The 26,572-nt window shown below is 47.0% G+C and overlaps 3 protein-coding genes across 7 annotated transcripts in view; 1 reads left to right on the forward strand and 2 right to left on the reverse strand.

Moving 5' to 3' along the window:
• Window positions 1-372: 372 nt before the first annotated feature.
• On the reverse strand, window positions 373-717 carry LOC311587197 (uncharacterized protein encoded by MAPKAPK5-AS1; the record flags this gene model as incomplete). The annotated part of the gene is made up of 1 exon (XM_084763689.1): window positions 373-717. One exon carries the CDS (start codon window positions 715-717, stop codon window positions 373-375), a length of 345 nt encoding a protein of 114 aa, XP_084619815.1.
• Window positions 621-24,807, forward strand: MAPKAPK5 (MAPK activated protein kinase 5). Of its 4 annotated transcripts, none has more exons than XM_084762130.1 (14): window positions 621-751; window positions 4,629-4,702; window positions 6,326-6,401; window positions 6,938-7,035; window positions 8,207-8,319; window positions 9,557-9,642; window positions 11,005-11,100; window positions 13,939-14,019; window positions 16,318-16,505; window positions 19,543-19,663; window positions 21,085-21,215; window positions 21,470-21,591; window positions 22,635-22,739; window positions 24,618-24,807. In XM_084762130.1, exons 1-14 carry the CDS (start codon window positions 716-718, stop codon window positions 24,710-24,712), a joined length of 1,422 nt encoding a protein of 473 aa, XP_084618256.1. In that variant the 5' UTR covers window positions 621-715; the 3' UTR covers window positions 24,713-24,807. The 4 variants fall into 4 exon arrangements, with proteins under 4 accessions (XP_084618256.1, XP_084618257.1, XP_084618259.1 ...); XM_084762131.1 differs by having other exon boundaries at window positions 21,470-21,585; XM_084762132.1 differs by lacking the exon at window positions 621-751 and adding an exon at window positions 877-989.
• The window catches only part of TMEM116 (transmembrane protein 116), an 86,055-nt gene continuing 71,747 nt past the window's right edge, over window positions 12,265-26,572 (reverse strand). Inside the window, exon 12 of one of the 2 annotated variants that reach the window (XM_084762146.1) lies at window positions 12,265-13,462. In XM_084762146.1, the coding sequence (XP_084618272.1) occupies window positions 13,433-13,462 (30 nt within the window). In that variant the 3' untranslated portion in view covers window positions 12,265-13,432. Of the gene's footprint in view, window positions 13,463-16,517; window positions 19,073-26,572 lie in introns of those variants that run through there. The other variant, XM_084762147.1, reaches the window with a different exon arrangement.

Below are 26,572 nucleotides of genomic sequence, written 5' to 3' on the forward strand. Positions count from 1 at the left end.
TGTGTTGCTTGCGGCGCGCCCTGGGGAGGACCCGGCGGGCGCCTGCAAACGACCCGAGCGGCCCGGGGGAGCCTCGGAAAGCCCGGCGGACGCCGGCGAGGGGCGCGCGTAGCTGTGGGGTCGCGGAGCCTGGCGGCAGCAGGGATAACATGAAGCTGCAGAGGGCGCGGCGCGGGCGGCCGGCCGGCGGGGCTGCCCGGCGCGGGCGGCCGGGCGATGTGTGGCGCTGAAGCGGAGTGGGAGCGGCGGCGGCGACGACGGGCTGGGCTTCTGCTTCGCGGCAGTGCTGGTGCTGGCGGAGGCGGCGGCGGCGCAGGCCTCTCCTGAGGACCTGGCGAGCCCGGGCCTAAGCGGCGGCCCCGAACAACCCCCTCACGGCGCTCCAGGCCGGGCCCCTCCCCGTCTCGCCGTGCCCCGGGAGCCTCCATCCCCGGCCGGGGATGAGGCCGGGAAGTGGCTGCGCGGGGCCCAGCACAAAGGCTTGTCCCCAGGGGCCGCCGCCGCTGCCGCCGCCCCCGCCCCCACCAGCCTAGAACTGCCTGTGGAAGCCGAGCCAGCACCCGGGCCCTCATCCCCTCCGGTCCCCAGGGGCGGGCGCTGCCCGTCTCCTGGAGGCCCGGGGACCCGGGCTCCGAGCTTTTTGCTTCCGCGGCTGCCAGGGGACCGGACAGCCGCACAGCCTCCGCTGTTTCGGGCTGTGGGAGCCCTGCGGAGCATGTCGGAGGACAGCGACATGGAGAAAGCCATCAAGGTAAGAGGGTGATGCCAACCCTCCCCTATGTGGTCCGGCGATTCTTCTCAGCGCTGGTCGAGAGACTTTGGATGGGAGGTGCAGGTTCTAGTCACTAGAATCTAGTGAGTCCGGTTTCGGCCTCCCCAGGATCCTTGGACCGCATTTGAAAGCCCAGAATGTTGGGTTGTGAAGGGTGGGAAGTCCGATTCCCTCCATCTTCCTTGGCTGATGCAGTTTGTGCTCAGCTAAAACGAAGGTAAGTAGCATGCAGATACTTGATATGAGGAACGAAGAGGGCTTCTTGGGGCTCTCGTGTTTCTGTCGCCTCCAAGTGCCACCATTTGCTTCTCGATGCAACACTTTGCAGCAGCTCTGACCCCTGTTGTCTACTCTCTAAAATATTAAGAGGTGTTTGTGTGTGTGTGTGTGTGTGTGTGTGTGTGTGTAGTTAAAGTGTGTGTGTGTGTAGTTAAAGTGCTCCGTGCTCTAAAACCACCCCAAACAGGACTGGGAATGTATGTAGCCCAGCTGGTAGAGTACTTACCATCCATGAATCTCTGGGTTGGATCCCGTGCTATGCGTAAAACTGGACCGGTGGTACAAGACTGTCATCTCAGCACGCAGGAGGATCAGAAGTTGAGGGTCCCAGCCAGTGCTATGTCTCAGTGTTTGGTGGTGTCAAAGGAGACTGAGCCCAAGCCTGATTACTTGAGTAAGATCCCTGGACTCACATGGCTGGACTCAACTCTTGCAAGCTTTCTTCTGATCTTTGAAAACACACACACACACACACACACACACACACCAGCTTTGGTCTACAAACTGTGTGTATAATTAGAATGACCAAAGTAAAAATGAGTATTTTTCTGTTTTGCTTTTATTTTTCGAGACAGGGAGACAGACTTTCTGTTGTCCTGGAGCTCATTCTATAGACCAGTCTGGCCTGGAATTCAGAGATCTTCCTGCCTCTGCCTCCCTCAGTGAGTGCTGGGATCAAAGAGTCACCACTACCTAGCTCAAATAGACTTTCTTGTTTGTTTGTTTGCTTGTTTAGATTTTTATGTGCATTGTTTTTGCCTGCATGTATGTCTGTGTGAGGGTGTCCTCTGGAACTGGAGTTACAGACAGTTGTGAGCTGCCATGTGGGTGCTGGGAATGGAACCTGGGTCCTCTGGAAGAGCAGTTGGTGCTCTTAACCACTTAGCCACCTCTTCAGCCTCCTATCTAGATATTTTTAAATTTAGAGTGACAGCTTTGTCATCAGTAGAAACTCTGTGTTTTTATTTGATTCTTAATTGTTTTTGTTTCACCATTGAGAATATCTGTATTTGTTCGGTATGGTGGCATGTGCTTGAAGCCAGGAGTTCAAGGGTAGCCTAGGCAACACAGTTGCATATGCCTTAATCAAAAACAGATAAACAAAACAAAAGACATTGTGTGTGCACACGCACGCTCACGCACACATGTGTACATGTGTACCCATGGAAGTTGGTTCTCTTTCTATCGTGAGGAATCCGAGGATCCAACTCAGGCTTGGTGGCAAGTGCTCTTTATCTGTCATCTGCTGAATCCTCTTTGGGCATATTAAAACACACACACACACACACACACACACACACACACACACACACACACACACAAAATAACTTCAACTTTTTTCTCAGAGAGGGAGAGATGGCTTAGTGAGTGAGAGCATGGATTATTCCTCTCTGTAGAGGACTCCTGCTGGTTCCTAGAGCCAGGCTCACAGCCACTCACAGCAGTTTGTAACTCCAGCTCCAAGGGATCTGACCTCTTTTCATGGCCTCCAGGGCACACATAATTAAAAAAAAAAAAACAACAAACAAATAAGCAGGGCTTGGTGAATGAAGCACACCTTTAATCCAAGCACGGAGGAGCCAAGCACTGAGGAGACAGAGGCTTTGAAACTCTGAATTCAAGGCCAAACTCGTTTACAGAGAGAGTTCCAGGGCAGCCTGGGCTACATAGGGAGACTCTTGTCTCCAAAAAACCAAGGCAGAAGCTATTAAATCTTTGCAAAGCTTCTCAGTTTGCATCCAGTAGTCAGAGATAGTAGCTACTGATTTCCCCATCACATTAGAGGATCATTTCCTGGGGTTTGTGTATCTGGTAATTTGTGTTGACAATTGGACACTTGGTAACATGTAACAGCTCTGGATTCCCCTCCCCCAGCATGTTAGATTTGTAGCTGCCTAGAAGTAAAAGGACATTTCTTCTCCGTGTGCATGCTAATATGGGATCGCGGCTGTTCTTTGTTTTTCTCAGCCTCCCGGTGTTATGCCAGCCCCTCACGTGGGCTGACTTTCCCCTGTTTTGAACTCCTGAGGCCTTTACCCCCTGCCGCTCAGCGCCTGTGGCTCTGGAGTCCTTTCAGCAGACCACAGTTGACTGCAAAGATTTTCTCTGGCCTTTCCCTGGCCAGGGTAGGTGTTAGATCCCTTGGAGCTGGAGTTCCAGGTTTTGTGGTGGCCTCATTTTGGCCTTGTCCTCTAAACCCATGCATTCTGAACTCCTGGCCAGGATCACTGTCGTGGTGCTCAGCACAGCTGCCCCTTCTCACTCACACCCACCTGCTCTCACCTGCACCTCTGTTCTTTAGAGCAGCATAGGCAGCTGCGTCCAGGGCCAGCAGTACCACTGACTGCTTTGGGCAGTGAGGACAAGATGGAGCTTCAGGAGCCAGGCTGCACGCTGCTTCCGACCACAGACCGTTCCTAGTTTGCTTAGCTTATATAGTCCTAAAATAATTAGTTTTGACAACTGACGGGGCTTGACTGTAGCTCTGACTGGCCTGGAACTCATTATATAGACTATGTTGCCTTGAACTTAGAGAAATCTGCCTGCCTCCTGGGTGCTGACAGTAAAGGCAAGAGCCTTCACACCTGACAGTTTCGTTTGTTTTGTTTTGACAATTTTGTCTGGCTTTAAGTATATTTATGGAAAGCAATTGCCTGTCTCTCCCACTGTGACTATGGCACTTCCCATACTGTTTTGAGAAGGCTGGTGGCTTACCCAGGTAAAGACTGAGATGAATACCTCACCCACCCTGTTCCAGATCAGCTGTACTAGTAGAATCTCAAGCGAAGGGCCTGGACATTGGGCTATTTTGATTTAAACATTCTCAGGTGGTGTGGTGGGTTGTGACTGAGGACAAGCAGTCTAGAATGGGTCTGAAAGTGCCTTTCTTACTTCTGTAACCCAGGTGAATGTGGAGTGCTCTCTGCTCTGTGCCAAGCAGACTGTCCTGTGCAGTGTGCTAAAAGATTAGACCTGAGTTCACTCTCCCATTCGAGCAAATTGAACAATTGATTCAAGGATGTAAGCCTCTACAAATACCTGACATGGGTTTCTGGACTCTCAGAAAGTACACTTAATTGTTGTAGTGAAGACACACAAGTGACTGTGCTGTGTGTGCACATTTGAGCACATGGAGGTGGGATGCTGGGATGTATGTAGGCCTCTCTATGCTAGGGAAGTATTCCAGCATGGTAATACTTTGAAATAATATCTGTCCCCGACACATTTTATAAAGCATCATTTGTCTATTTAAATAGACCATGTAGGTGGCTTACACAGGTTCCTTTTTGAATTATTTAAAATTTATTATTTTATTTTATTTGTTTTTTTGAGACAGGGTTTTTCTGTATAGCTGGGCTGTCCTGGACTTCCTTTGTAGACCAGGCTGGCTTTGAACTCCTCCTTTTGCTCTTGAGACTATGGCTTGGGAGGAAGTAGCAGTTACGTAGACAGGTGTACAATTATAAAGCCTGCGAATTTCTGAGCCATGGCTGTCTTACCTTTGCTTATTATCTAGATTACAGTGGAATCATCTCTGCCCCCTCTTCCCCCTCCTTCTTTTTCTTCTCTTTAATAGGAAACCTCCATTTTAGAAGAATATAGTATCAACTGGACTCAGAAACTGGGAGCCGGAATTAGTGGCCCAGTTAGGTAAGACAGCGTGGAAAATGGGGTGCATTGCTCTGGGAAGGGACATACTAAATGGGCCTTGAGCTACAGGCTCTTTAGAATTAGCCTGAGTTTGAGTTTATACTGTAGAGTTTGTGTTTGGTTTTGGATTTGGTTTTTGTGTGCATGTGTATATTAAGAACGTGAGCCAGGTGTGGTGGCACACGCCTTTAATCCCAGCACAAACAAAGAAGAACATGTACCATTGAATTATACCCCACGCTCCTAGTAGGGGGCTTATTACTTTATTTTATTTTATTTTGGGGGCGTTTTTAGGAGCGACTGTGTGGAAGTCAAAGGATGACTTTCAGGGGTTGGTTCTCTTCCTCCACATGGAACCTAGAGATCTCACTGGCCCCTTAGTGAGAAACAGCTAAGTAGCAAGGTCTTATGGTCTGTAGTATTATGAGTTAATTTTAAGATGTCAAGGTATTTGGTCCAGTGAGGTGGGTCACTGGGTAGAGTTGCTTGCTTACAATTCTAATGACCTGAATTCAATCTCTGGGACCAGCAATAGTACTGGAAGGAGAGAACTGACCCCTGCAGGTTCCCTTGTGGCTTCCATGTGTACATCCATACATACGCAAAATAAAAAATTTAAATGTGGGCTGGAGAGGTGGCACAGCAGTTAAGATTACTGGCTGCTCTTCTAGAGGTCCTGAGTTCAACTTTCAGCAACCACACGGTGGCTCCCAACCATCTATAATGAGATCTGATCCCTCTTCTAATGTGCAGGTCTACATGCAGGCAGAGCACTGTATACATATGTACAATAAAGAAATCTTTTTAAAAAATTAAATGTAATTTCAAAAATATAAAAGGTGGGTGTAGAGAGATGGGTCAGAGGGTAAGACCACTGGCTGCTCTTGCAGAGGACCTGGGTTGGATTCCTAGTACCCATGAGGCGGCTCACAGCTCTCTGTAACTCCTGTTCAGGGGATCTGATACCCTGATACTCTTCCTATCTTCACAGGGACAGTGTGGTGAACAACCTTACACAAAGGCAACACATTCATACAGTAAAAACAAATACTTTTCTTTTCTTTTTTGTTTGGTTTGGTTTTTTGAGACAGGGTTTCTCTGTGTAGCCCTGGCAGTCCTGGACTCGCTCTGTAGACTAGGCTGGCCTTGAACTCATAGAGATCTGTTTGCCTCTGCTTCCCAAATGCTGGGATTAAAGGCCTATGCTGCCACTGCCTGGCTAAGAAATAATTTTTTATTTTTATTTTTATTTTTTCAAGACAGGGTTTCTCTGTGAGGCCAGGCTGGCCTCAAACTCTGCCTGCCTCTGCCTCCCAAGTGTTGGGACTAAAGGCGTGTGCCACCACTCCCGGCAGAAATAAAAATTTCAAGAAATGTAAAATAAAATAAGCCTGTGCCACTTTGAGAGCCATCATTTCCTCAGTGTTTTCCGAGTGAGCTGATATTACCTGCTGGGGTTCAGACACTAGTATCAATGGCTGAAGAGAGGAGCAAGAGACTTCTCCCTCACCATCTGCTGCTCTAGGGCAAGTTGTCTATGTGAGGCAGGGTCTCTACAGGCCGTGCTATCCTGGTCCTCGCTGTGTAGACCCTAACTGCTACTGTGATTTCCTTTTCACCTAGAGTCTGTGTGAGGAAATCTACTCAAGAACGCTTTGCACTGAAGATCCTTCTTGATCGTCCAAAAGCTAGAAATGAGGTATGCTTACTTATTTGACTTGTGTACACACACACACACACACACACACACACACACCACAAACTGGATTTGGGTTTTCGGGAAGATAAATGGTTTTAGAGCCTTAGAGTATATATGTATTTACAGTTAGGGCAGGCAGCTTCCTGGAAGACACAGAGGTGCGTGAAGAGTCTGTATCTGTACTTAGCTTCTGTTCTCTGTTCTCATTATAACTACCATGTGTTCTAACTCAGGGTGGAAAGCTAACTTACAGTCTTTTTTCTTCCAGCCACTTCATAATTCATTTTAATTACTGGCAATAATTTCTGAAATAAAGTGAGTTACTGTTTTTTCATCACTAATGAAATAGTGAATCTGTTGGTGCAGTTTTACTTGGCGAGAGAAGAATGAGGAGAGGGTCTGGGAGGAAGACATTGTTTTTTGTATTATTCTAGGTGATAAGGATTTTACAGGAGACTTATCCTTTGAACCCAGTATGGTCAGTTTTTGATGGGAAGTTTGGGGGAAATGATGGCATTTCCTGTGTTCTCTTTCAGGTGCGCCTGCACATGATGTGTGCCACACACCCCAATATAGTTCAGATTATTGAAGTGTTTGCTAACAGTGTACAGTTCCCTCACGAGTCCAGCCCCAGGTAAGACTAAACAGAGCCATCACATATGCCCATGTGGAGGCCATGTAGCAGAGCCGTCCTCTTCTGTATCCTCGCCCCATTCCCACCCGTCTCCTCTCCTTCCCCTGCTTCTTTCTCTTTGTGTTAAAAACCTAGAAACCTTTGTAAAAGTGGAATTAGGTAACGAATGCTCAAGTTCCCATCACCAAGTTTCACCAGCTGCCTGTGGGAATCCTGTTTCATTTGCTACCCTTCCCCCACCATTATTTTGATTAATTTTCTCTTTTCAAAACACTTTTAATGGTTGGGGATTATAGGTCAGTAGTAGAGTGTTTGTGAAGCATACCCAAGGCCCTGGATTTAATCTCTAGTGTTTCTTGTATGTGTGTTAGTTTAGTTAAAAGCAAAATAATACATTAAAGAGCCAGGTACAGTGGTGCATGCCTGTAATCTTAGCTCGTGAGAAGTTGAGGCAGGAGGATACCACATTCTAGTCTAGTGTGGTCTACATAGTAAGACTTTGTAAATAAATAGGAATTGAAAAAGATTCTATTTCAAATGGGTGGGAAGGGCCTAAATGTCTTTCCAGGTCAGTGTTAGAGGCTAGCCCAGCAAGACACCCCACACTTGCCGGGACTTTCTTTCTGAAGAAAGAAACCCTTGCCATTCTTTTAGCTGTTTGGGAAATAAATACCTTAGGTGGAGACTGAGGTGTGAGCCCCCCTCCCCTGCATTCTGAACCTTACCCAGCAGAGCTAGTGTGAGTGCAGTCTGGGAGGCTGTGGGAAGTGTGCGCTGTAAAGGTGGTAAACGGAGCTATAGTATTCAAAGCCAGTGGGAAGTCAGTTGTGTTTCCCAAGCGTGCTCTGTTGGTGAAAGCATTTGGATGCTAGCAGAAGCATTTATATGAAGGAATAGGAACCAAAACTCATGTTTTGTTTTGTTTTCTCTTCTTCTTCTTTTTTTTTTTTTTCTTTATGTTTAACTTGAGCCTGACACTCATTGGACTTAATCAGTGGCTAGGTTGCCCTGAACTAAGAGAGTGGTTGCACAGTTTGTAGAAGAGTATACTTTAGGCCTGGTTTTGTTTTTTGTTTTTTTGATGCTTCAGGGTTTTTCTTTTCCTTTTCTTTGTTTCTTTCTTTTTTCTTTTTTTTTTTTTAACTTAACAAAATCAAATGCTTTCAAACAGGGCTCGACTCTTAATTGTAATGGAGATGATGGAAGGGGGAGAGCTATTTCACAGAATCAGCCAGCACCGGCACTTTACAGAGAAGCAAGCCAGCCAAGTAACAAAGCAGGCAAGTCATCCCCGGGCACAGCCAGACTGCGACTACCTTGTTAAGCAGTACAGTTGCGTTAGGGGAAAGCAAGCTCAAAGAAAAGCTCCATTTGACTTCTCATTGCCTGCTTTGTTATAATCAGAAAGAACGCCGTTCTAGGAGACGTGCGATCCCTTTTATGCTCTGGGAGGGGAGACTGTATTTTTAATTGCTTGTCACATGTTTCCCAAGGGTTGCTGCAACAGTTTCCTCTATGGCTGTCTTAACTGAGGACAGCTGTGAACAGGTAGCTTTCTGTGCTGTTGGTGTCACCTGAAAGACCCTTAGTATACACTTGTTCTCAGGCATTTGTACCTAAGATGTTTCTTGCATAAGTTACCTATTATTTCTGCAGATTTTTGAAATAGTATATGATTCTTAGTCCTATTCTATTCTCTTTTATAGTAGAAATGATTTATGTCCCATTCAGTACACTGACTCTAGCCAGTACTGACTTCATAGAGGTGACAAGCTAAGCCTCAGGCCTTGCCTTCAATCAAGCAAACCACAGGAAAGCAGGAGGCGCTGAGTGCAGATTCTGTACCCTCAGTTTTAAGTCTTTAGATGCCTCCTTTCCCATTGACTGGGACCAACTAATATTTGAAATGCTGAGAATTTCACAGAGTTGAGGAACTGCAGAACCTCTTCCATTTATCTTTTAAATTACACCATTCATTTTTCGATGCTAACACTAAAAGATGAGCTCTGATCATGTGTAAAACAAAAACTGTTGCAGTCTACATAGACATATGTATTACCATTGAGTAAGACGAGCAGATTGCAACATTAGGTAGGAGATTGAGCCAGCTGGTTGGAAGGTGCTGCCTGCCATTCAGCTCCCTGGAGTGCAGCTATCTCAAGGAGCAGCCCTGCTGCCCACTTGGAAGCTGCTGCCTACTGAAGACTGTTGCCTGTGGGTCCCCTACAGTGCTGTCACAGCACAGGTAAAGAACCGGCTGGGCATCTTACAGGATGTACCCATCACTCCCTTCTGACAATGGATCGTTTGCAGTCATGCCTGTGCAGTAAATGGAGGTTATGGTTAAACTAAGGTGAATTCATTTCTGTCTCTTAGTGTCCCAGGTCTTTCTTAGTTTCTGTTTTGTAATTGATCCTGGCCATAGTTATACCTGACCTAAACCCTGAGCTCTCACACCAGGGGTGTTAGAGATGGTGCTTTTCTAAGAGGTGGCTGGTCCACTGTGCCCTTTTCCAGATAGCCCTGGCCCTACAGCACTGTCACTTGCTAAACATTGCGCACAGAGACCTCAAGCCTGAAAATCTGCTTTTCAAGGATAACTCTTTGGTAAGAAAAATTGCTTTTTCTTGTTTGATGCTGTCACTTTGTTTTGTTTCTTTTCTTTCTTTCTCCCCTCCCCTTCCCTCTCTCTGTGTATCCAGGCTGGCCTTGAACTTGCTGTGTAGCTGAGGATGACCTTGAGCAGGTCCTCCTGGCTCTACCTTCTTTTGAGTGTTGGGATTCCAGGTATGCACTACCATGTTCAGTTTCCTTGATGCTGGGGGTGGGACCCAGGACTCTGAATAGTGGCAAGCACGCTGCCAACTGAGGCACACCCCCAGGCTTGGTTTATTTTTGTCACACTATCTTGCTTTGTAGACTATAGTTGGCCTAAAACTCTGCCTTTGCTTCCTGAGTGCTGGGTTTGCGGGTGTGTGTCTCCCTCCTGCTGCACTGAGCCCATGCACAGGAGGTTTTAGGCCATGGTGCTTCCAACACTGTAGTTTTCAACTTGTTTCCTTGTTAAGGGCTCAGAAATGTTACCACAGTCATGGCATGGGGGAGTCTGGATGGTACAGATGTATTTGTGTGACTTACAAATTTAAATATTATCTGGAGGGCCTTTGGGGAGAGGCAGGAATTGACATGCTGTTATGTAGAACCTTCAAAGTTAAGTTTGAGTTGCTGTTAGCTATGATGTATTCCTGTCCCTTGCTTCATACCTACTAGCCCGCTCTCCTCGGCATGAAGTTCGTGGCTAATGTTCAGGGTGAAAGAGTGCCCTGGGCGGATGAGAGGAGAGGCCAGGAGCTAAGACACTGAATTCAGAACTGTGCTCACAAGTGTAAATCAGGACTGAATGAGCTTCCTGCATTACTTTGTTTGTTTGTTTGTTTGTTTTGTTTTTTTGAGACAGGATTTCTCTGTGTAGCGTTGGCTGTCCTGGACTTACTTTGTAGACCAGGCTGGCCTCGAACTCACAGTGATCCACCTGCCTCTGCCTCCTGAGTGCTGGGATTAAAGATGTGTGCCACCACCGCCCGGCTCTGCATTACTTTTAGATAGGGATGACTGAATTTTAGGTAGATGAGTGATTTGTCTGCAGTTGCAGCAGTGCCTGTGGAGGCCAGAAGACGGCACTGGATGCCCTGGAACTGGAGTTACAGGTAGTTGTGAGCCGCCACATGGGTGCTGGGACCCAAAGCCAGGCAGTGTGCAGGAGCAGAAAGTGCTCACAAGTGCTGTGCACTCCACAGCCTCTGCACTAAGAAGAGCTTCCAGATACCCTTCCCAGGCCAGGTCTCAAACTCATGGTAATGCTGCCTCAGAGTCCACAGTGCTGGGATTACAGGCAAGAGCCACCACACCTGGCTTCCTATAAATGTTTACTGACAACTATGCAGTATTGACCCGTTTGTTTTCTTTCAGGATGCCCCTGTGAAGTTATGTGACTTTGGGTTTGCAAAAGTGGACCAAGGTGATTTGATGACACCCCAGTTTACCCCGTACTATGTAGCACCTCAGGTGAGCATGCTTTCTACTTTCCTATGTATTACTAAATTGCCTGTAGCTGCCCACCTCCCTCCCCTGTCCCCCGCCTCCTTTTTTTTTTTTTAAAGACAGGGTTTCTGTGTGTAGTCCTGGTTGTCCTGGAACTCACTCTGTAGACCAGGCCTCCAACTCAGAGATCCGCTGCCTCTGCCTCTGCCTCCCAAGTGTTAGGATTTATAGGCCTGTACCACACCACACCTTGTTTTAGACCCTTGTTCCTACTTTTTCAAGATTTAATTATGTGTACTTGAGTGAGTCTGTGTATGCCGGGCGTTGTGGCGCACGCCTATAATCCCAGCACTCAGGAGGCAGAGGCAGGTGGATCGCCAGCTTGATCTACAGAGTGAGTTCCAGGACAGCCAAGGCTATACAAGGAAACCCTGTCTACAAAACAAAAATTAACAAACAAAAAAGATGGAGAGCAGGAAACTCAGTTTCAGAAACCTATAGATTGATTCATTTGGTATAAAATTTTGCTTCTGAATGAACTTTGAGGCTCTGTGTCAGCCTTTGGGTTGGAATCCCTAGAATCTGCATTGGCTGCTGTGGATTTACTTATAATCCCCATGCTCCTGTGATGAGATGGGACGTGAAGACAGGAGAGTGCTTGGAAGCCCATGTGCCAGCTGGCCTGGGTATGTAGAAGAGAAACAAAAAACTTTTCCTTAAACACAGTGGAAGACACGGGAGGTTGCCCCTGACCTCCATGCGCATGTGCTGTAGCATGCACAAACCTGTACTCACACAAAAACATGTAATTCTATGTGTGTACATACACACAGGGAGACACGATACACCATGTACATTTTTTTTTAAATTAACTTTTCTTGAGCTCTGGTTTAAAGATTTGATTTACAAAAGTAAAATACTGCAATTCCAGGAAAGCCAGGGGCTTTATATTATAAATAGTACCAATCCTTTCTCCCTTACATATTTAATGTGTGGTTTCCTGTTTCTTTCTTTCTTTCTTTTTTTTTTTTTTTTTTTTTGGTTTTTCAAGACAGGGTCTCTCTGTGTAGCCTTGGCCATCCTGGACTCACTTTGTAGACTAGGCTGGCCTCGAACTCACAGCGATCCACCTACCTCTGCCTCCCGAGTGCTGGGATTAAAGGCGTGCGCCACCACGCCCGGCTCCTGTTTCTTTTTTTGAGGGGGTGGTTTCGAGACAGGGTTTCTCTGTGTAGCCTTGGCTGTCCTGGACTCACTTTGTAGACCAGGCTGGCCTCAAACTCACAGAGATCCGCCTGCCTCTGCCTCCCAAGGGCTGGGATTACAGGCTTGCGCCACTACGCCCGGCTCCGTGGTAGACTTTCTATGGCATATCACTATCACTAGTCTTGTGTGGGGCACTGTCATTAAGCACTGTGACTCACAGGTGTGCTGATACTCTTAACAGAGGGAAGAATCCAGCTGCAGGTGCCATGCAGCAGAATGGCGAGTGCTCAGAGTGGGCGCAGACTTTTAGTTAAGACTGTGTAATGGTTGACTGCTGGAAACAATAGAAGAGAGACCAGGGCTGTTGTGGCTCCATGTATAAAGATGCTGCCACTAAACTTAACAACCTTGAGTTGTTTGTTGTCTGCTACCACAGAGACACACATGTACAATAAATATAATTTAGATGGTGTTTTAGGAAGGAGACTACTGCATTCCTGCTTTGGATATAGTTTCAGTTTTAACAAACTCATGCTCCACATGAGTCCTCTGCCTGGGGGCATGTTGCTCTAGCATAGGGCTGGAGTTGTTCCCAACACCTAGATGATGGAGTGGCTTACAGCCGCCTTTACTCCAGCTCAGAGAATCTGATGCCCTCTTTTGGCCTCCTCAGACACCCATACACATTTGTACACACATATACATAAATCAAAATATATTTCAGAAAAACAGTGAGATTCTGATGTGGGTCTTTCTAAAATAATCTGAGTCTCTTAGGAGATCTGTAGGTTTTGCAGAGGGCCCTGAAAGTGTCTGGTGGAAGTGCAGTCCATGCCTGAGGCCCCACACTTGGTATCTACCAGCAGCAGCAACATGAATGTGGAAGTGCACATGGCACTGTGGGAGCAACACTGGTGCAGAGCCTCAGCATGCTGTCACTGTTCTGAAAACAATGCAGAATTGCCAATCTTGTCCTCAGACATTGTTCTGTGCACTGGTATAATAAGCAGTTTGGTCCGAATGACAGTCCCATGGGTGGCAGTAGTTACCTTCTTGAGTGTTTGTCACTTGATCCGTGTGATTACTGTAGTCTGATGTCCATCTGGCCAGGGTAGTTGTGCTTTTGCATGAGCATCATCGTGTCCCGTGCCTATGCCAGTCCCGTGCTAGTGGTCACTCCCTGAAGGGCAGGAGGAAGAGAAAAAGGGGCTTGAACCCTTCTGTTCTTGGTCCAGCTAGCCATGTCTTCAGCAGACTGATACTAGTGAGAAGGAAATTTGAAAGTGTTTTTGTTTTGTATTTTAGACAGGGCTTCTCTGTGTAGCCTTGGCTGTCCTGGAACTTGTTTTGTAGATCAAGCTGGGCTTGAACTCTGCCTCCCCAAGTGCTGGGATTAAAAAAGTGTGCACCACCAAGAAGGGTTTTGTTTTTGAGACAGGGTCTCACGATGTCCTGAAACTATGTCCTCATTGTGCATGCCAGGCTATCCTTGGCATTAAAGGTGTGTCCAACATGCCTGGCTGAAAGTGTTGTGTTAATGTTGTTGTCCATTGATTGTCAGTTTATCTTTAGTCTTCCTGTAGTCTGTCCCAAGCTGTGGGACATTGGTGGTGAGATTTTCCAGTAAGCCGTCTCATTTGTCCAACTCTTTGCTAGGTACTGGAAGCACAGAGAAGGCACCAAAAGGAGAAGTCCGGCATCATACCTACCTCGCCAACACCCTACACTTATAACAAGGTAAGGGAAGAGGTGGTTAGTGCCTCCCCATTGTGGACTCAGTAGCTCTTGTGTGAGATGTTCATGATGCAGCACAAAGTGCCTTGGAACCCAAGTTTCTAATCTGACAAGATAGGACGTAAGGTTCTTACTAGTCTAGTGTGTGCCGCAGGAGCCAAGAGCCATGGTCACCATCCACTGATGACTACAGTGGCTTGGTTAGCTTTCAGTTTAGACTTCATAAATGCCAGTTTGAAAAAGTTAAAGAGGCGAATTAAAAAAGAGCAACTGCCTAGTTTGAACAGCGTCTTCTGTGCATAGCAAGTGCTTAGTTGTGTGGTGCTATCTGTATCTACAGCCATGTACCAGACCTGTCTGGAGCCCATGAGACCTGTGCCTCTGGAAATGGATCCTGGGGTTTCTGAATAGATTTTAAAGTGTGCTTGTTCGTTGGGCACTTGAAACTAGCTATGGGTGACGAGGAGCCTGGGGTAGCAGCTGTGGCTCCACATGCTCCAGCTCTGTGGCTTCATTTAGGCAACTAAGCTCTACTTGTTTGTTCAAAATAAGATCTCTCTGTACTGTCTTGGAACTCTTGCTCTGTAGACCAGGCTGACCTGGAACCCAGAGAGATCTGCCTCCCTTTGCCTCCCTAGTGGATTAAAGTCATGTGTCACCCTCACTGCCTGCCTTAAGCTGCACTTTTTTTTTTTTAAAGATTTATTTATTAAGTATACAATGTTCTCCTGCATGTAACAACTGCAGGCCATAAGGGGGCACTAGATCTCACTATAGATGGTTGTGAATCACTATGTGGTTGCTGGGAATTGAACTCGGGACCTTTGGAAGATCAGCAAGTGTTCTTTTCTTTATTTATTTATACATATTCTGCTCACATATGTGCCTGCCTGCCAGAAGAGGGCACCAGATCTCATTGTAGATGGTTGTGAACCACCATGTGATGCTGGGAATTGAACTCAGGACCTTTGGAAGAACCTCTGAGCCATCTCTCCAGCCCTTAAGCTGCACTCTTAACAGGAACATTCAGAGGATTTGTGGAGTTTGCAGGCCTAGCAAGGTTCAATGAGATAACCCTTCTCAAGGGGAATAATGCCAAAAATGACAGAGGAGGACACCAGATACTCTCTGGTTTCACATGCATGACGCATAGGCATGTGCACCCCACCCCCCACCCCAGATGTGCTCAAACATACATTCTTCACGATTCCTCAAGACACTGTACACACAGATCTGCACAAGCATACATTCTACAGGATTCCTCAGGCACTGCAGGAGAGGTGATTGCAGCCCCAGACCCACCTGAGCCAGTGCAAGTGCTGACAGTGGCTCCAGACTGCCTGCCTGCCTGTGCAGCCTTTCACAGGGCTCACAAGTGCTACTGCAGAGATAAGTGTGAAATGTGAGCCAGGCCTTCCTGTCTTATCCTGACTCTACTGAAGAGTGTTGAGAGAGGAATGTTCTGTTTGGAGCTTTTAGTTGAAGAACTTTCTGTTCATCCCTTGCCTCCCCCCACACCCCTAGAGTTTCTCTGTGTAGCCTTGGCTGTCCTGGACTTATTTTGTAGCCCAGGCTGGTCTCGAACTCACAGAGATCTACCTGTACCTCCTGAGTGCTGGGATTAAAGGCGTGTACCACCCTCCTGGCCTTCGCTTGTTCTTTACGTACAGTATTCTCTTTATATAGTTGTTGTTGTTTTAAAATTAATTAATTATTTATTTTTGTTGTTGTTGTTTAACAATTCAAATAGACAATTCCAGCACTCGGGAGGCAGAGGCAGGTGGATTCCTCTGAGTTCGAGGCCAGCCTGCCTGGTCTACAATGAGAGTTCAGGACAGCCAAGGCTACAGAGAGAAATCCTGTCTTGAGAAACAAAAACAAACAAACAAACAAACAAACAAACAAAAAAACCAATTCAATGAGAACCTTCTAATGAGAATAGAGAGGGACACAGTTGTTATGTGTGACCAACTTTTGGTTGAATTTTGTCACGTTGCTTTGGCCTTTTCATAAATACACCAGCTTGCACATGCCCTAGCTGCTCTTTTCAGCTCCCTCCTCTCCGGACCAGGTTGACACAGTGCGTGCTGGAGTGGGAGCTTGCTTTTAGCTGTTGCTTTTTCGCTCCAGGCTGGCCTCATGCCTGTGACACACACAGTCTGGGTGGCTCATAGGTGTTCCCAGCTGTCACTGTCCTTGTGAAGTTTGGTGGTTCCAGCCTGCATGTGTTGGCTGTATGTCCTGATCCTTGGTTTGAGGCTCCTCTCTGCTTGGAGTGATTGTTTTCTGTTTTGCTTTCAGAGCTGTGACTTGTGGTCCCTAGGGGTGATCATTTATGTGATGCTGTGTGGGTATCCTCCTTTCTACTCCAAACATCACAGTCGGACTATCCCGAAGGATATGCGGAGAAAAATCATGACAGGAAGCTTCGAGTTCCCAGAAGAGGAGTGGAGCCAGATCTCAGAGATGGCCAAAGACGTTGTGAGGAAGTGAGTCCCCGGGCTGCTGAAAGGGTGGCTAAGGAGCTTTGACGAGCTGGAAATGCAGCATAAAGAGAAGTCCTTGGTTTGCCTAGAAGTCATCTTCATGTCGTACCATCTCTAGAGCCCAAGTTGATAGTTCTCTTTATTTAGCCTTGTGTGGTGACGAATGGCTTCAATCGCAGCACTCAGAGGTGGAGGCGGGTAGATCTGAGTTTGAGGCCAGTCAGGACTATATAGATCCTATTTTGATTTTTTTCCCCTCCTTATTTATGCTTTAGTGAAAATGGAACTCTCTCTCTCTTTTTTTTTTTTTTGTTTGTTTGTTGAGACAGGGTTTTTCTGTATAGTCTTGGCTGTCCTGGACTTGCTTTGTAGACCAGGCTGGCCTCCAACTCAAGAAGATCAGCCTGCCTCTGCCTCCCGAGTGCTGAGATTACAGGTGTGTGCCACCATGCCCAGCTATGTGGTCCCTTTTTTGTTATATCCCTAGATTTTGCTTCAGGATTGTGAACCTAGTTAGGGAAGCGCTGTAGCCAGTCCATGGGTGTTAAATTCAGGACCGTGAGTCACCAGCCACCTGCTGTGCCTTTCTACCCTTTCCTTCCTCATCTTTTGGTCATCTTGTTTTAAGTTGTGTTTTTGTTTTGAAATAGGATCTTATTCCAGCTCTGGCTGGCCTAGAACTCACTGTATAATTGAAGCTCGCTTGTGACTTGTGGCAATCTCCCACCTGAGTCTCTTGAGTGTTGGGATTACAGTCGTGGCACCTTGCCTAGCTTCTGTTTTTCTTATGTGTGAGTCAGCCATCAGGGGTAGAGCTGATGCTAAGACTTTTTTTTTTCTTCCCCCAGACAGGGTTTCTCTGTGTAGTGTTGGCTGTCATGGACTCACTTTGTAGACCAGGCTGGCCTTGAACTCAGAGATCCACTTGCCTCTGCCTTCTGGAGTCTAGAATTACAGGCCTGCGCCACAGCGCTGGTTGATGCTAAGTCTTTAAATGGGGTTCCAGAAGATGGCACCTTTGACCTTTTCATTCCTTGTATACTGTTGCAGTATGTGTTGTTAGTCTCAGGACACACACCCAGATGGTTCTCTGCCAGATGGTTGCTCTGACAAACACTAAGCGGGGGATTCAGTAAGAATTAGGAATAGCAGGGGCTGAAGGGATGGCTCAGTGGTTAAGAGCACTGGCTGGGCTGGAGAGATGGCTTAGCTGTTAAAGGCTAGGCTCACAACCAAAAGTTCCCAGCACCCACATGGGGGTCTACAACTGCTGTAACTTTAGTTCCATGGAGGTTAGGGCCATCTTCTGGTCACTTTGGGCACTGAACATGTGCAAGGGGTGCATGCAGGCAGACACTCATACACGAAACAAACATGTATGTTGTATGTATGTTTGTATGTTAAAAAGAGTTGCGGATGGTGACTACATGAGAAGGAGCTGACACTGCCCTTTGGTAGCAAGAAGATGAGAGAAAGCAGAGTTGAACTTGAGCTGTAGGTTCTTCTGCCTGCTGTATGGAAAGCGTGGCTGTGCCTGGTGTGTCAGTTGCATCAGAGAGAGGAAGAGAAGCATGAAAGGGGCAGTTCTGAGGATTACTCTCTTCTAAAAGCGAGCTGTGTCAGGCCATCAGTCCCAATACTTAGAAGGCCAGCCTGGGCTACGGAGACCCTATAGCAAAACAAGAAGTTTACAAAGTGAAGTGGTGGGGCTGGAGAGATGGCTCAGCAGTTAAGAGCACTTGACTGCTCTTCCAGAGGTCATGAGTTTAATTCCCAGCAACCACATGGTGGCTCATGACCATCTATAATGGGATCTGATGTCATCTTGTGTGCCTGAAGACAGCACTCATAAACATAAAATATGTCAATTAGTAAATATTTTTTCCAAGACAGGCTTTCTCTGTGTAACCTTGGCTGTCCTGGACTCGCTTTGTAGACCAGACTGGCCTCAAACGCAGTGATCCGCCTGCCTCTGCCTCCTAAGTGCTAGGATTAAAGGTGTGCACCACCACCGCCCAGCTGAACTAGTAAATCTTAAAAACAAGAGTGAGTTGATGGTTTAGGAAATCTGTGCTATAAAGAGGGACTATTTCCTAAACTATATAAAAAACTTTTTATAATGAAGACAGGGTTTGAATTCACACCAGTCTTCATATACTGCTTCCAATCTGTGTGTCCAGCTCTGTAGCTAAACCTTGGTGTCTTCTTCATGGCTTTCTGCCTCTTGTGAGTGTAGGTCTGTATGCATGCAGAGGTCACAGGTCAATCTTGAGCGTCATTTTTCAGGTCTTTGTACACATTTTTTTTCCTTCTCTCTCCTCCTTTTTTTTCTTGAGATAAAGATCTCTCGCTGGCCTGGAGCTTGCCCAAGGGATGTAGGCTTGTCCTGACATTTGGAATCGGGGTATGTAATTAGAAGAGGTGGTGTTGCAGAGAGCCCAGGAGTATGCTGGGGTGAGCTAGGTAAATCTGGATGTGAGGTCATGAAGATGACCAAAACATAGCTGGTTCAGAGACTGTTGGGCTTAGAAGAAGGAAGTGCCATGTCATGGTTGGTCCTAAGTTACTGTCTGTGGAATAAAGAAAGATTTAGGTCCTACCATCTGATGGGATCTAGTTTTATCTTAGATAACAGCCTCCTGTTTCACAGTGCATGGCCCTCAGGTAATTTACAGCCACTAGTAGCGAACAGTAGTTGAAGCATTGTCCCAGAAACGTCAGTGTAGGGATTAAATTCAGCAGGACCTACAGTCATGTTGGCTTTACCTACTGAATCCTGTGGTATGGTCTGAAGTATTTTCGAATAAAACTTCTGGTACCACTTTTAATCTGCAGCCCAGGAGACCTCAAGTCACAACATACCATAAGTACTATATGGGACTAGCATCCCATCCTGCCTTGCTGTTAGAAGCCCCAGGCCTGAAGAAGTTGGCAGGTGGTCAAGAGTCCAGAGCTATTTGGAGCCCACCCACCACCTTCCTGTGTATCTTTTGGAGACATTCTACGTAATATTGGGTCTGTTGGTATGTTTTCTTTTCAGGCTCCTAAAGGTCAAACCAGAAGAAAGACTCACCATCGAGGGAGTGTTGGACCATCCCTGGCTCAACTCAACGGAGGCCCTGGATAATGTGCTACCTTCTGCTCAGCTGATGATGGATAAGGTCAGTGATGCTTATTTTTGGGTTTTTGAAACAGGGTTTCTCTGTGTAGCTCTCCTGGCTTGCTATGTAGACCAGGCTGGCCTCAAATTCACAAAGATCCACCTGCCTCTGCCTCACGGGTGCTGGGATTAAAGGCGTGCACCATCACTGCCCAAGAAAACTTTTTTTTTTCAGTGATACTGATTTTGTTGTCTGAAAATAGTGAGAAAGGAAGTTGTGATGACTGAACATGGGGCTTAAACAGTGGCAAGCACATGCTTCTTTTCATTTCCTGAAAAAAATCATGATCCAAGGGAAGGCTCAAAGGAATATCCTCTACACTTTGATGTGGGTGTGGTGGCACCCAGCATTAAGATCCTCCCCCAAGAGGTTGAAATCAGGTTGGTTGTAAAAGCAAACAAAACAAATGTATTTTAGAAACCAGATCTTCCATGCTGTGGGAATTCAGAAATGGGCATCTCTGAGGATGTATACCCGGAGGAAAGCAGAGACCCTCACGCTTACTGGCTACCTATCTAAGGAATAGGAAGGTTTTTTGTTTGTTTGTTTTCCTTTGAGACAGGATTTCTCGGTGTAGTCTTGGCTGTCCTAGACTTGCTTTGTAGACCAGGCTGGCCTCAAGCTCACAGAGACCCTCCTGCTTCTGCCTCCGCAATGTTGGCATGTGCCATCACTGCCTGGCTTTTTTTTTTTTTTTTAATGTATGCCATGTGCATGCAGGTGGCTCTGGCAGCCAGAAGAGGATTTTAAACCCCCCCCCCCCCCTTTGAACTGGAGTTATGGGCGTTTTTGAGCTGCCTGCTATGAGGGCTGGGAACTGAACAGTGCATACCCATAACTGCTGAGCCACTTCTCCAGCACTGTTAGTAAGAATTACTGAAACTTATGTCCTCGTGGCAAAGAAGAAGGCTAGTTGGTATGTGGCCTCTGTGTGCTTTGCTGTTCCCTGGGCCTTGGGAAGAATCCTCTGCCTGATGAGAATGTCATCCACACATTTTATGCTTCGTCTCTGTGTTGGATTGCCTTTTTAAGTGCTAAATGACAAATGGGGACATAAGCTGCCAAAGTCAGGAAAGGCACAGTGGCACACCACACCCAGCACTTACTTGGGAGACTTAGGTTGCCAGATCTCTTGAGTCCAGGAGTTCAAGCTGAACATGGATAATATAGCAAAAAAGAAAGAAAGAAAAAGAAAGAAAGAAAGAAAGAAAGAAAGAAAGAAAGAAAATCCAGGGACTGGAGAGATGGCTCAGAGGTAAAAGCACTGGTTGCTCTTTCAAAGGTCCCAGCAACCACTTGGTGGCTCACAACCATCTATAGTGAGACCTGGTGCCCTCTTCTGGTGTGCAGGAACACATGCAGGCAGTCTTTTTTTAAAAAGCCAGAAGGCAAAATTAACTCATAAAAGTGTTCACATGCAGGCAGTGGTTGCAGGGATCCAGCAGGCTCATGCTGAACAACTGGCTAACATGAGGATCCAGGACCTCAAAGTCAGCCTCAAACCCCTACACTCTGTGAACAACCCCATTCTGAGGAAAAGGAAACTACTGGGGTAAGCATAGGCCTTTTGGATGGCCTCAGAAGTTGACATGCTCTGTAGTTATTTTTCTGAATGTTCTGGTATCTTGTTTTAGCTTTTCAGGTCAGGGTTTCTCTGTGTGGCCCTGGCTGTCTTGGACTCGCTTTGTAGACCAGGCTGGCCTTGAAGGCGTGTGCTACTTCACCCAGCCCTTGTTGTGCTAGCTTGAGTTTGGAGCTTAGTTCTGAAGTCTTAACTTGTCACTGTCTTTCTCCACACTTGTAAAGAACCAAGCCAAAGGACGGTATTTATATCCACGACCACGAGAATGGAGCTGAGGATTCAAATGTGGCCTTGGAAAAGCTTCGAGATGTCATTGCCCAGTGTATCCTCCCCCAGGCTGGTAAAGGTCATGCCCCTTTATTAATGCTCTCTGTGTGTGTGCATGGGTGTGCATGTGACGAGAGGAGCTGATCACTTTGTGATGATCTGTTTGTGTTTCTTTTTTTTCTTCTTCTTTTTTTTTTTTTTTTTGGCTTTTTAAGACAGGCTTTCTCTGTGTAGCCTTGGCTGTCCTGGACTCACATTGTAGACCAGGCTGGCCTCAAACTCACAGGGATCCACCTGCCTCTGCCTCCCGAGTGCTGGGCGTGCGCCACCACCGCCCAGCCTGTTTGTTTCTTAAACTAAGTACATTATATAAATGAGTCCACATCTACTAAGAAATATAGACAGTTGAAGTGCAGACACATGGTAAGTCCTGTGTCCTTGGTCTTCTGTGACTTCTAGCTTAGGTGTAGCTGCCAGTGCCAGCTGTGGGATATGATTTTGTGTGGTCTGTTTCACAACGAAGACACACAGTGCAGGATGAAGAATGTACAGGTGACAGGGTCCAAGGGTAGGCTATAGGCTAGCAACACCATTTCCACAGTCTTTACTGTGCATATCTGTTAGCATAGAAAGAGCACTGTACTAGCTCACAACTAGCCCTGCTGCGACTTCCATCCCTGGCCTTTAAAGGAGGGAACTCCTGTCCCCGGGCCACTCAGGTGGCTGTGCTGTGAGGGGCTACTCTCAGAAAAGGTTGGATTAACCTGTCGTCTAAAATCTTTTGCCACTTAAGAGCACTCAGAATGTGCCTGAGTACTTGAAAGCGAGGGATGTGCTTAGGAAAAGGGCAGCAACAGAGCCTCTCCTGGCCAGAAACTCCTCTCACATTTCTCTAACCACTTGAGGTTCTTAGAACGTGTGTGTGATGGAGGCTTAGAAGAGCTTAGTGACAAGAGGGGCAGACTGGACCACCAGGACCGCAGGGAGCCAGTGGCGAGCAGTTACACAGGCATGCTGTGTCGTCACTTCTCATCTAGTCGGACAGTGTGTCTTTCCATTGTTAACACTAAAATCCCATGATGCTACGGAAAAAGTGAAATGTCCTCTCCTTCTTGCCTGTAGGAGAGAATGAGGATGAGAAGCTGAATGAGGTGATGCAAGAAGCCTGGAAGTACAACCGGGAATGCCAGCTCCTGAGGGACGCGCTGCAGAGCTTCAGCTGGGATGGTAGGACAGCCCTGCCCATGCTTACAGGCTGGGCCTTGAGGCCAGAGCTCAGTGAGGACGGTGTGTGTGTGGGGGGGTTCATACCCTACTTCAGCTGCCCAGGTGTGGTGTGTCTGGCATCTGCTTCTAGCGCTTGGTTTCCAGAGAGCAGGTGTATTATATGTCACAGAGTGAACACTGCAGAGCTCTGCCATATTTCTTGAGGGGGAGAAGGACAAAAACAGCTGCATTCTTTGCCTACCTTCCTGGTCTGTTCACCAGGTGATAAAGAACACCACACATTTTGGGGTGAGGGGTACGGGGTAAGTACCAGAAGGTTCCTCATAAACTGTTTTTCCTGATCTGCTGCTGAGTAAATTTCTTTCCTTGGAGAACAAGGTAGGAACTCCTTTGGCCTGCCCTACCCTGCTGTTAGCAGCCTGGGGTGATACTATGATTCCAGTTGAATAGGCTGTGTCAGACCAACTCTAGTGTGGGAGGAAGGGAGGGAGGGAGGGAGGGAGGGAGCACATGCTTTGATGTTGTCTCACATTCCTGAATGTGCCTGGCCACCCCGACCCCTGAGGAGATTCACTCCACAAGGAATTTGTATTAATAGGAACTGTGTGATGGGTGTGGAGAAGTGGTCTACACAGAGTATAGAATGTGAGTGAGCACTGCTATAGACCAGCACCAGCCATCAATGCAAAGGCACTTTCAACCCTGAGTTTTAGTTGTTTTGAGACAGGGTCCTGGACTCACTTTGTAGACCAGGCTGGCCTCGAACTCACAGCGATCCGCCTGCCTCTGCCTCCCGAGTGCTGGGATTAAAGGCGTGCGCCACCACTACCTGGCTCAACCCTGATTCTTTTTCTTTTTTTTCCGAGACACAGGGTTTCTCTGTGTAGCTTTGGCTGTCCTGGACTTGCTTTGTAGACCAGGCTGGCCTCAAACTCACAGTGATCCCCCACCTTCTGCCTCCCAGAGTGCTGGGATTAAAGGCTGTGCCTGGCTCAACCGTAACTCTTAATTCTATAGTCAAAGAGTTTTTGTTTTATTTTATGTGTATGAGTGTTTGTCTGCACGTATGTTTCTGTAGCATATTTGTGCTAGTGTCTGCACAGGTCAAAAGAGGAAGTCAGAGTACCTACAACTGGAGTTATGGGTGGTTGTGAGCTGCCATTGTGGGTGCTGGAAACTGGACCTGGGTCCTCTGGACCTGCAAGTGCAGCAAATGCTCTTAACCGCTCTGTGTTCTGTATTTTATATAAACAAAGTCAGGTTTGTACTCTTGTGTTAATTGGCATTGTTTTGTGAATTCCAGCCATGTTGTCATGAACACCGTCCACTCACCTGAGTGGACATGTAGTTTGTTTCTAGGGTCTAATAAAGAAGGGCAGCTGTGAACACTTCTGTTTCTTGATGAACGGCTTGTAAAATAAGTGTGCCTGGTATTAGCTGCTTTTGTACTTACCTGTATTAACGAGGTTTGGGAAGCAGTCGCACGCAATGAGGAATGCTCAGTAGTGGTGCCTTCTGCCCCAGCTTTGCTGCTGTCCTCCTGCCTGTTGCGATTGTGGTGCAGGTTTAGATAGCTTTAGCCTGCTGACAGTGCTGCTCACATGCTTCTGATCACGTAGGTTCCCCTGTGTGACTGGCCTGTTTTACGTTTGGCCTGTCTTTCTACTCAGTTGAAGCTTTCTTGCACATGTTTGGGGGTGTTTATATGTGTGGGTATGAGTCCTTTATTAGACATGCACTGATCTCTGGTTTGTGAAACTGCTCAGTGCTCAGGTGCTGCATGAAAACTGGGTTTCTGAATGGCTTCTGGACAGTGGGAGCAGCGGGGTTCAGAGTGCTAAGGCAACCTGCTGACCTTGCTTTTTTCTTGCTTTTTAGGACGTGGCTTCACAGATAAAGTAGACCGACTAAAGCTGGCCGAAGTCGTGAAGCAGGTGATTGAGGAACAGACCGCTCCCCACGAGCCCCAGTAGCAACAGCTTCAAACTATTTTTAACAATTGGAAAAATTATTCCTTAATGTAAAAAGTAATTTTTATGTAAATTAATAAATCATAATTTCATTTCCTTATTGCTTAAAGTTGCTCTATAGATTTAGGTTCAGAGTTTCTTTCTTTCTTTTTCTTTTTCTTTTTTACTTTTGGTTTCTCTGCGTTAAGCTTTGGCTGTCCTGGACTTGCTTTGTCCTCGAACTCACAACTATACGCCTGCCTCTGGGATCAAAGGCGTGCCCCACCATGCCTGGCCGGTTCAGAGTTTAACAGTTAGCTATTTTTGTTTTTTAAAAAGCTCAATTTCTATACGTATTATAAACGTAGGATTGGATTTATCTACAGTAAAGTATGACAGCCATTTGTCAGAGGCAGGTGAAGGAGCCACGCTGGGCTTCCTGTAGCCTCACTTCATTCTCTCCCCCGTGTGTTGGCTACATTAATTGTAGTGCCAGCCTGTTTTTGTGAATTGTGAGTTTTCAGCTACCTGCCACAGCTCCCAGGATGGACATGCCTTGGCCTGGAGCTTCTCCTGGTAGGAAAACAGGAGCATGGCCTTACCTTCTCTTGTCCCTGATCACAGAAAAAGACAGCCATTTCCTTTCTGTCCTTCCTGCCAAGGGTGTGTTCCCTCAGCCCACTGGGATTTGCTTTGGGGCTTATTCTTCTTTCCACTCCCTGGCACCCGCTCTGTGCTCTGCCTCCCTCATAGCCACACTCCAGTCACGTGTGGCCCTCCCTGCTCCCCTGACTTGTACTGGCACAGTTTGCTAAGAAATCATCAGAGAAGAGCCAGTTGTGTTTGATTGTTTCTCTTACTGCTGTCCACAATTTAGTGGACAGGTTCAGTGCCATCTCCAGGCTCTGTTAATTTTCTTCAGTATCCTTCATGCTCAGGATATAGACTGGCCCAGAAGGCAGCCTTCTTTGTTCTCTGTTGTGTACATAGGCACAGGCAGCTCTTGGTGGTTGAGAACTGACTTTGTTGATTGCCTTTGTTGGCACCCAGAAGAGCTAATACACTTCTCACAGGCAGGGCAAGCCCTCTGTCCCAGTTATTCAGGTTTGTCTCATCCTCTTCAATCAGAAGGGCTCTTAGCTCCTGGAGCGTTCTTGCTGTTCCTCAGGAGGATGCATTGACTAGGGGTAAGTGATAAAATTTGCTATGTCCTAGGAGACTGTAGGGCGAGGGAAGGTCTTTTCTCTTAGGTGACTGGTGCTGTTGTGGGAAGTGAGGGCACTTTTCGGATAGCAGACCTCAGAGTTAGGCAACAGAAAAACCATTTTAAACAAAATTTCTGACCAGAAAAACGGAGCCAGCACTCAGGATGCATAGAGAGGTGGATAGCTATGAGTTCAAGGCCAGCCTGGTCTACAAAGTGAGGGCAGCCAAGGCTACACAGAAAAACTCTATCTCGAAAATACAGAGAGAGAGGGGTTGGGGGTGGGGGAAATATGTAGCTCAGAGTTGGATTAGGGACCTGTTGTTCTCAGTGAACTCCTGTCCCACAGATAACAGGGAGGACACACTTGCTCTCGTGTCCTCAGACCTCCAGCACTCCTGTCCTGCATTGGAATCCAGTGCTCCCTTGGGACAGAAGTTGGTTGTTAGTCTTTCTTCAGAGGAACCTGCTGGCACACTGACTTACTCATCTTTGTAGTTTATCATTTGGGAGTTTTGTTTTTGTTTTTTGTTTTTGTTTTTTCTGAGACAGGGTTTCTCTGTGTAGCCTTGGGTGTCATGGACTCACTCTGTAGACCAGGCTGGCCTCGGACTCACAGCGCTCCGCCTGCCTCTGCCTCCCGAGTGCTGGGATTAAAGGCGTGTGCCACAAGGAATAAG

The sequence above is a fragment of the Acomys minous genome (genome assembly GCF_964271855.1).
Source record: "Acomys minous genome assembly, chromosome: 16".
Taxonomy (NCBI): Eukaryota; Metazoa; Chordata; class Mammalia; order Rodentia; family Muridae; genus Acomys; species Acomys minous.

Coding starts and splice junctions, on each gene's coding strand:
- MAPKAPK5 (XM_084762130.1), top strand. CDS start 716: ATGTCGGAGGACAGCGACATGGAGAAAGCCATCAAG. Junction 14,020..16,317: donor CACCCTACACTTATAACAAG/GTAAGGGAAGAG, acceptor TTTTGCTTTCAG/AGCTGTGACTTGTGGTCCCT. Junction 16,506..19,542: donor GCCAAAGACGTTGTGAGGAA/GTGAGTCCCCGG, acceptor TTTTCTTTTCAG/GCTCCTAAAGGTCAAACCAG.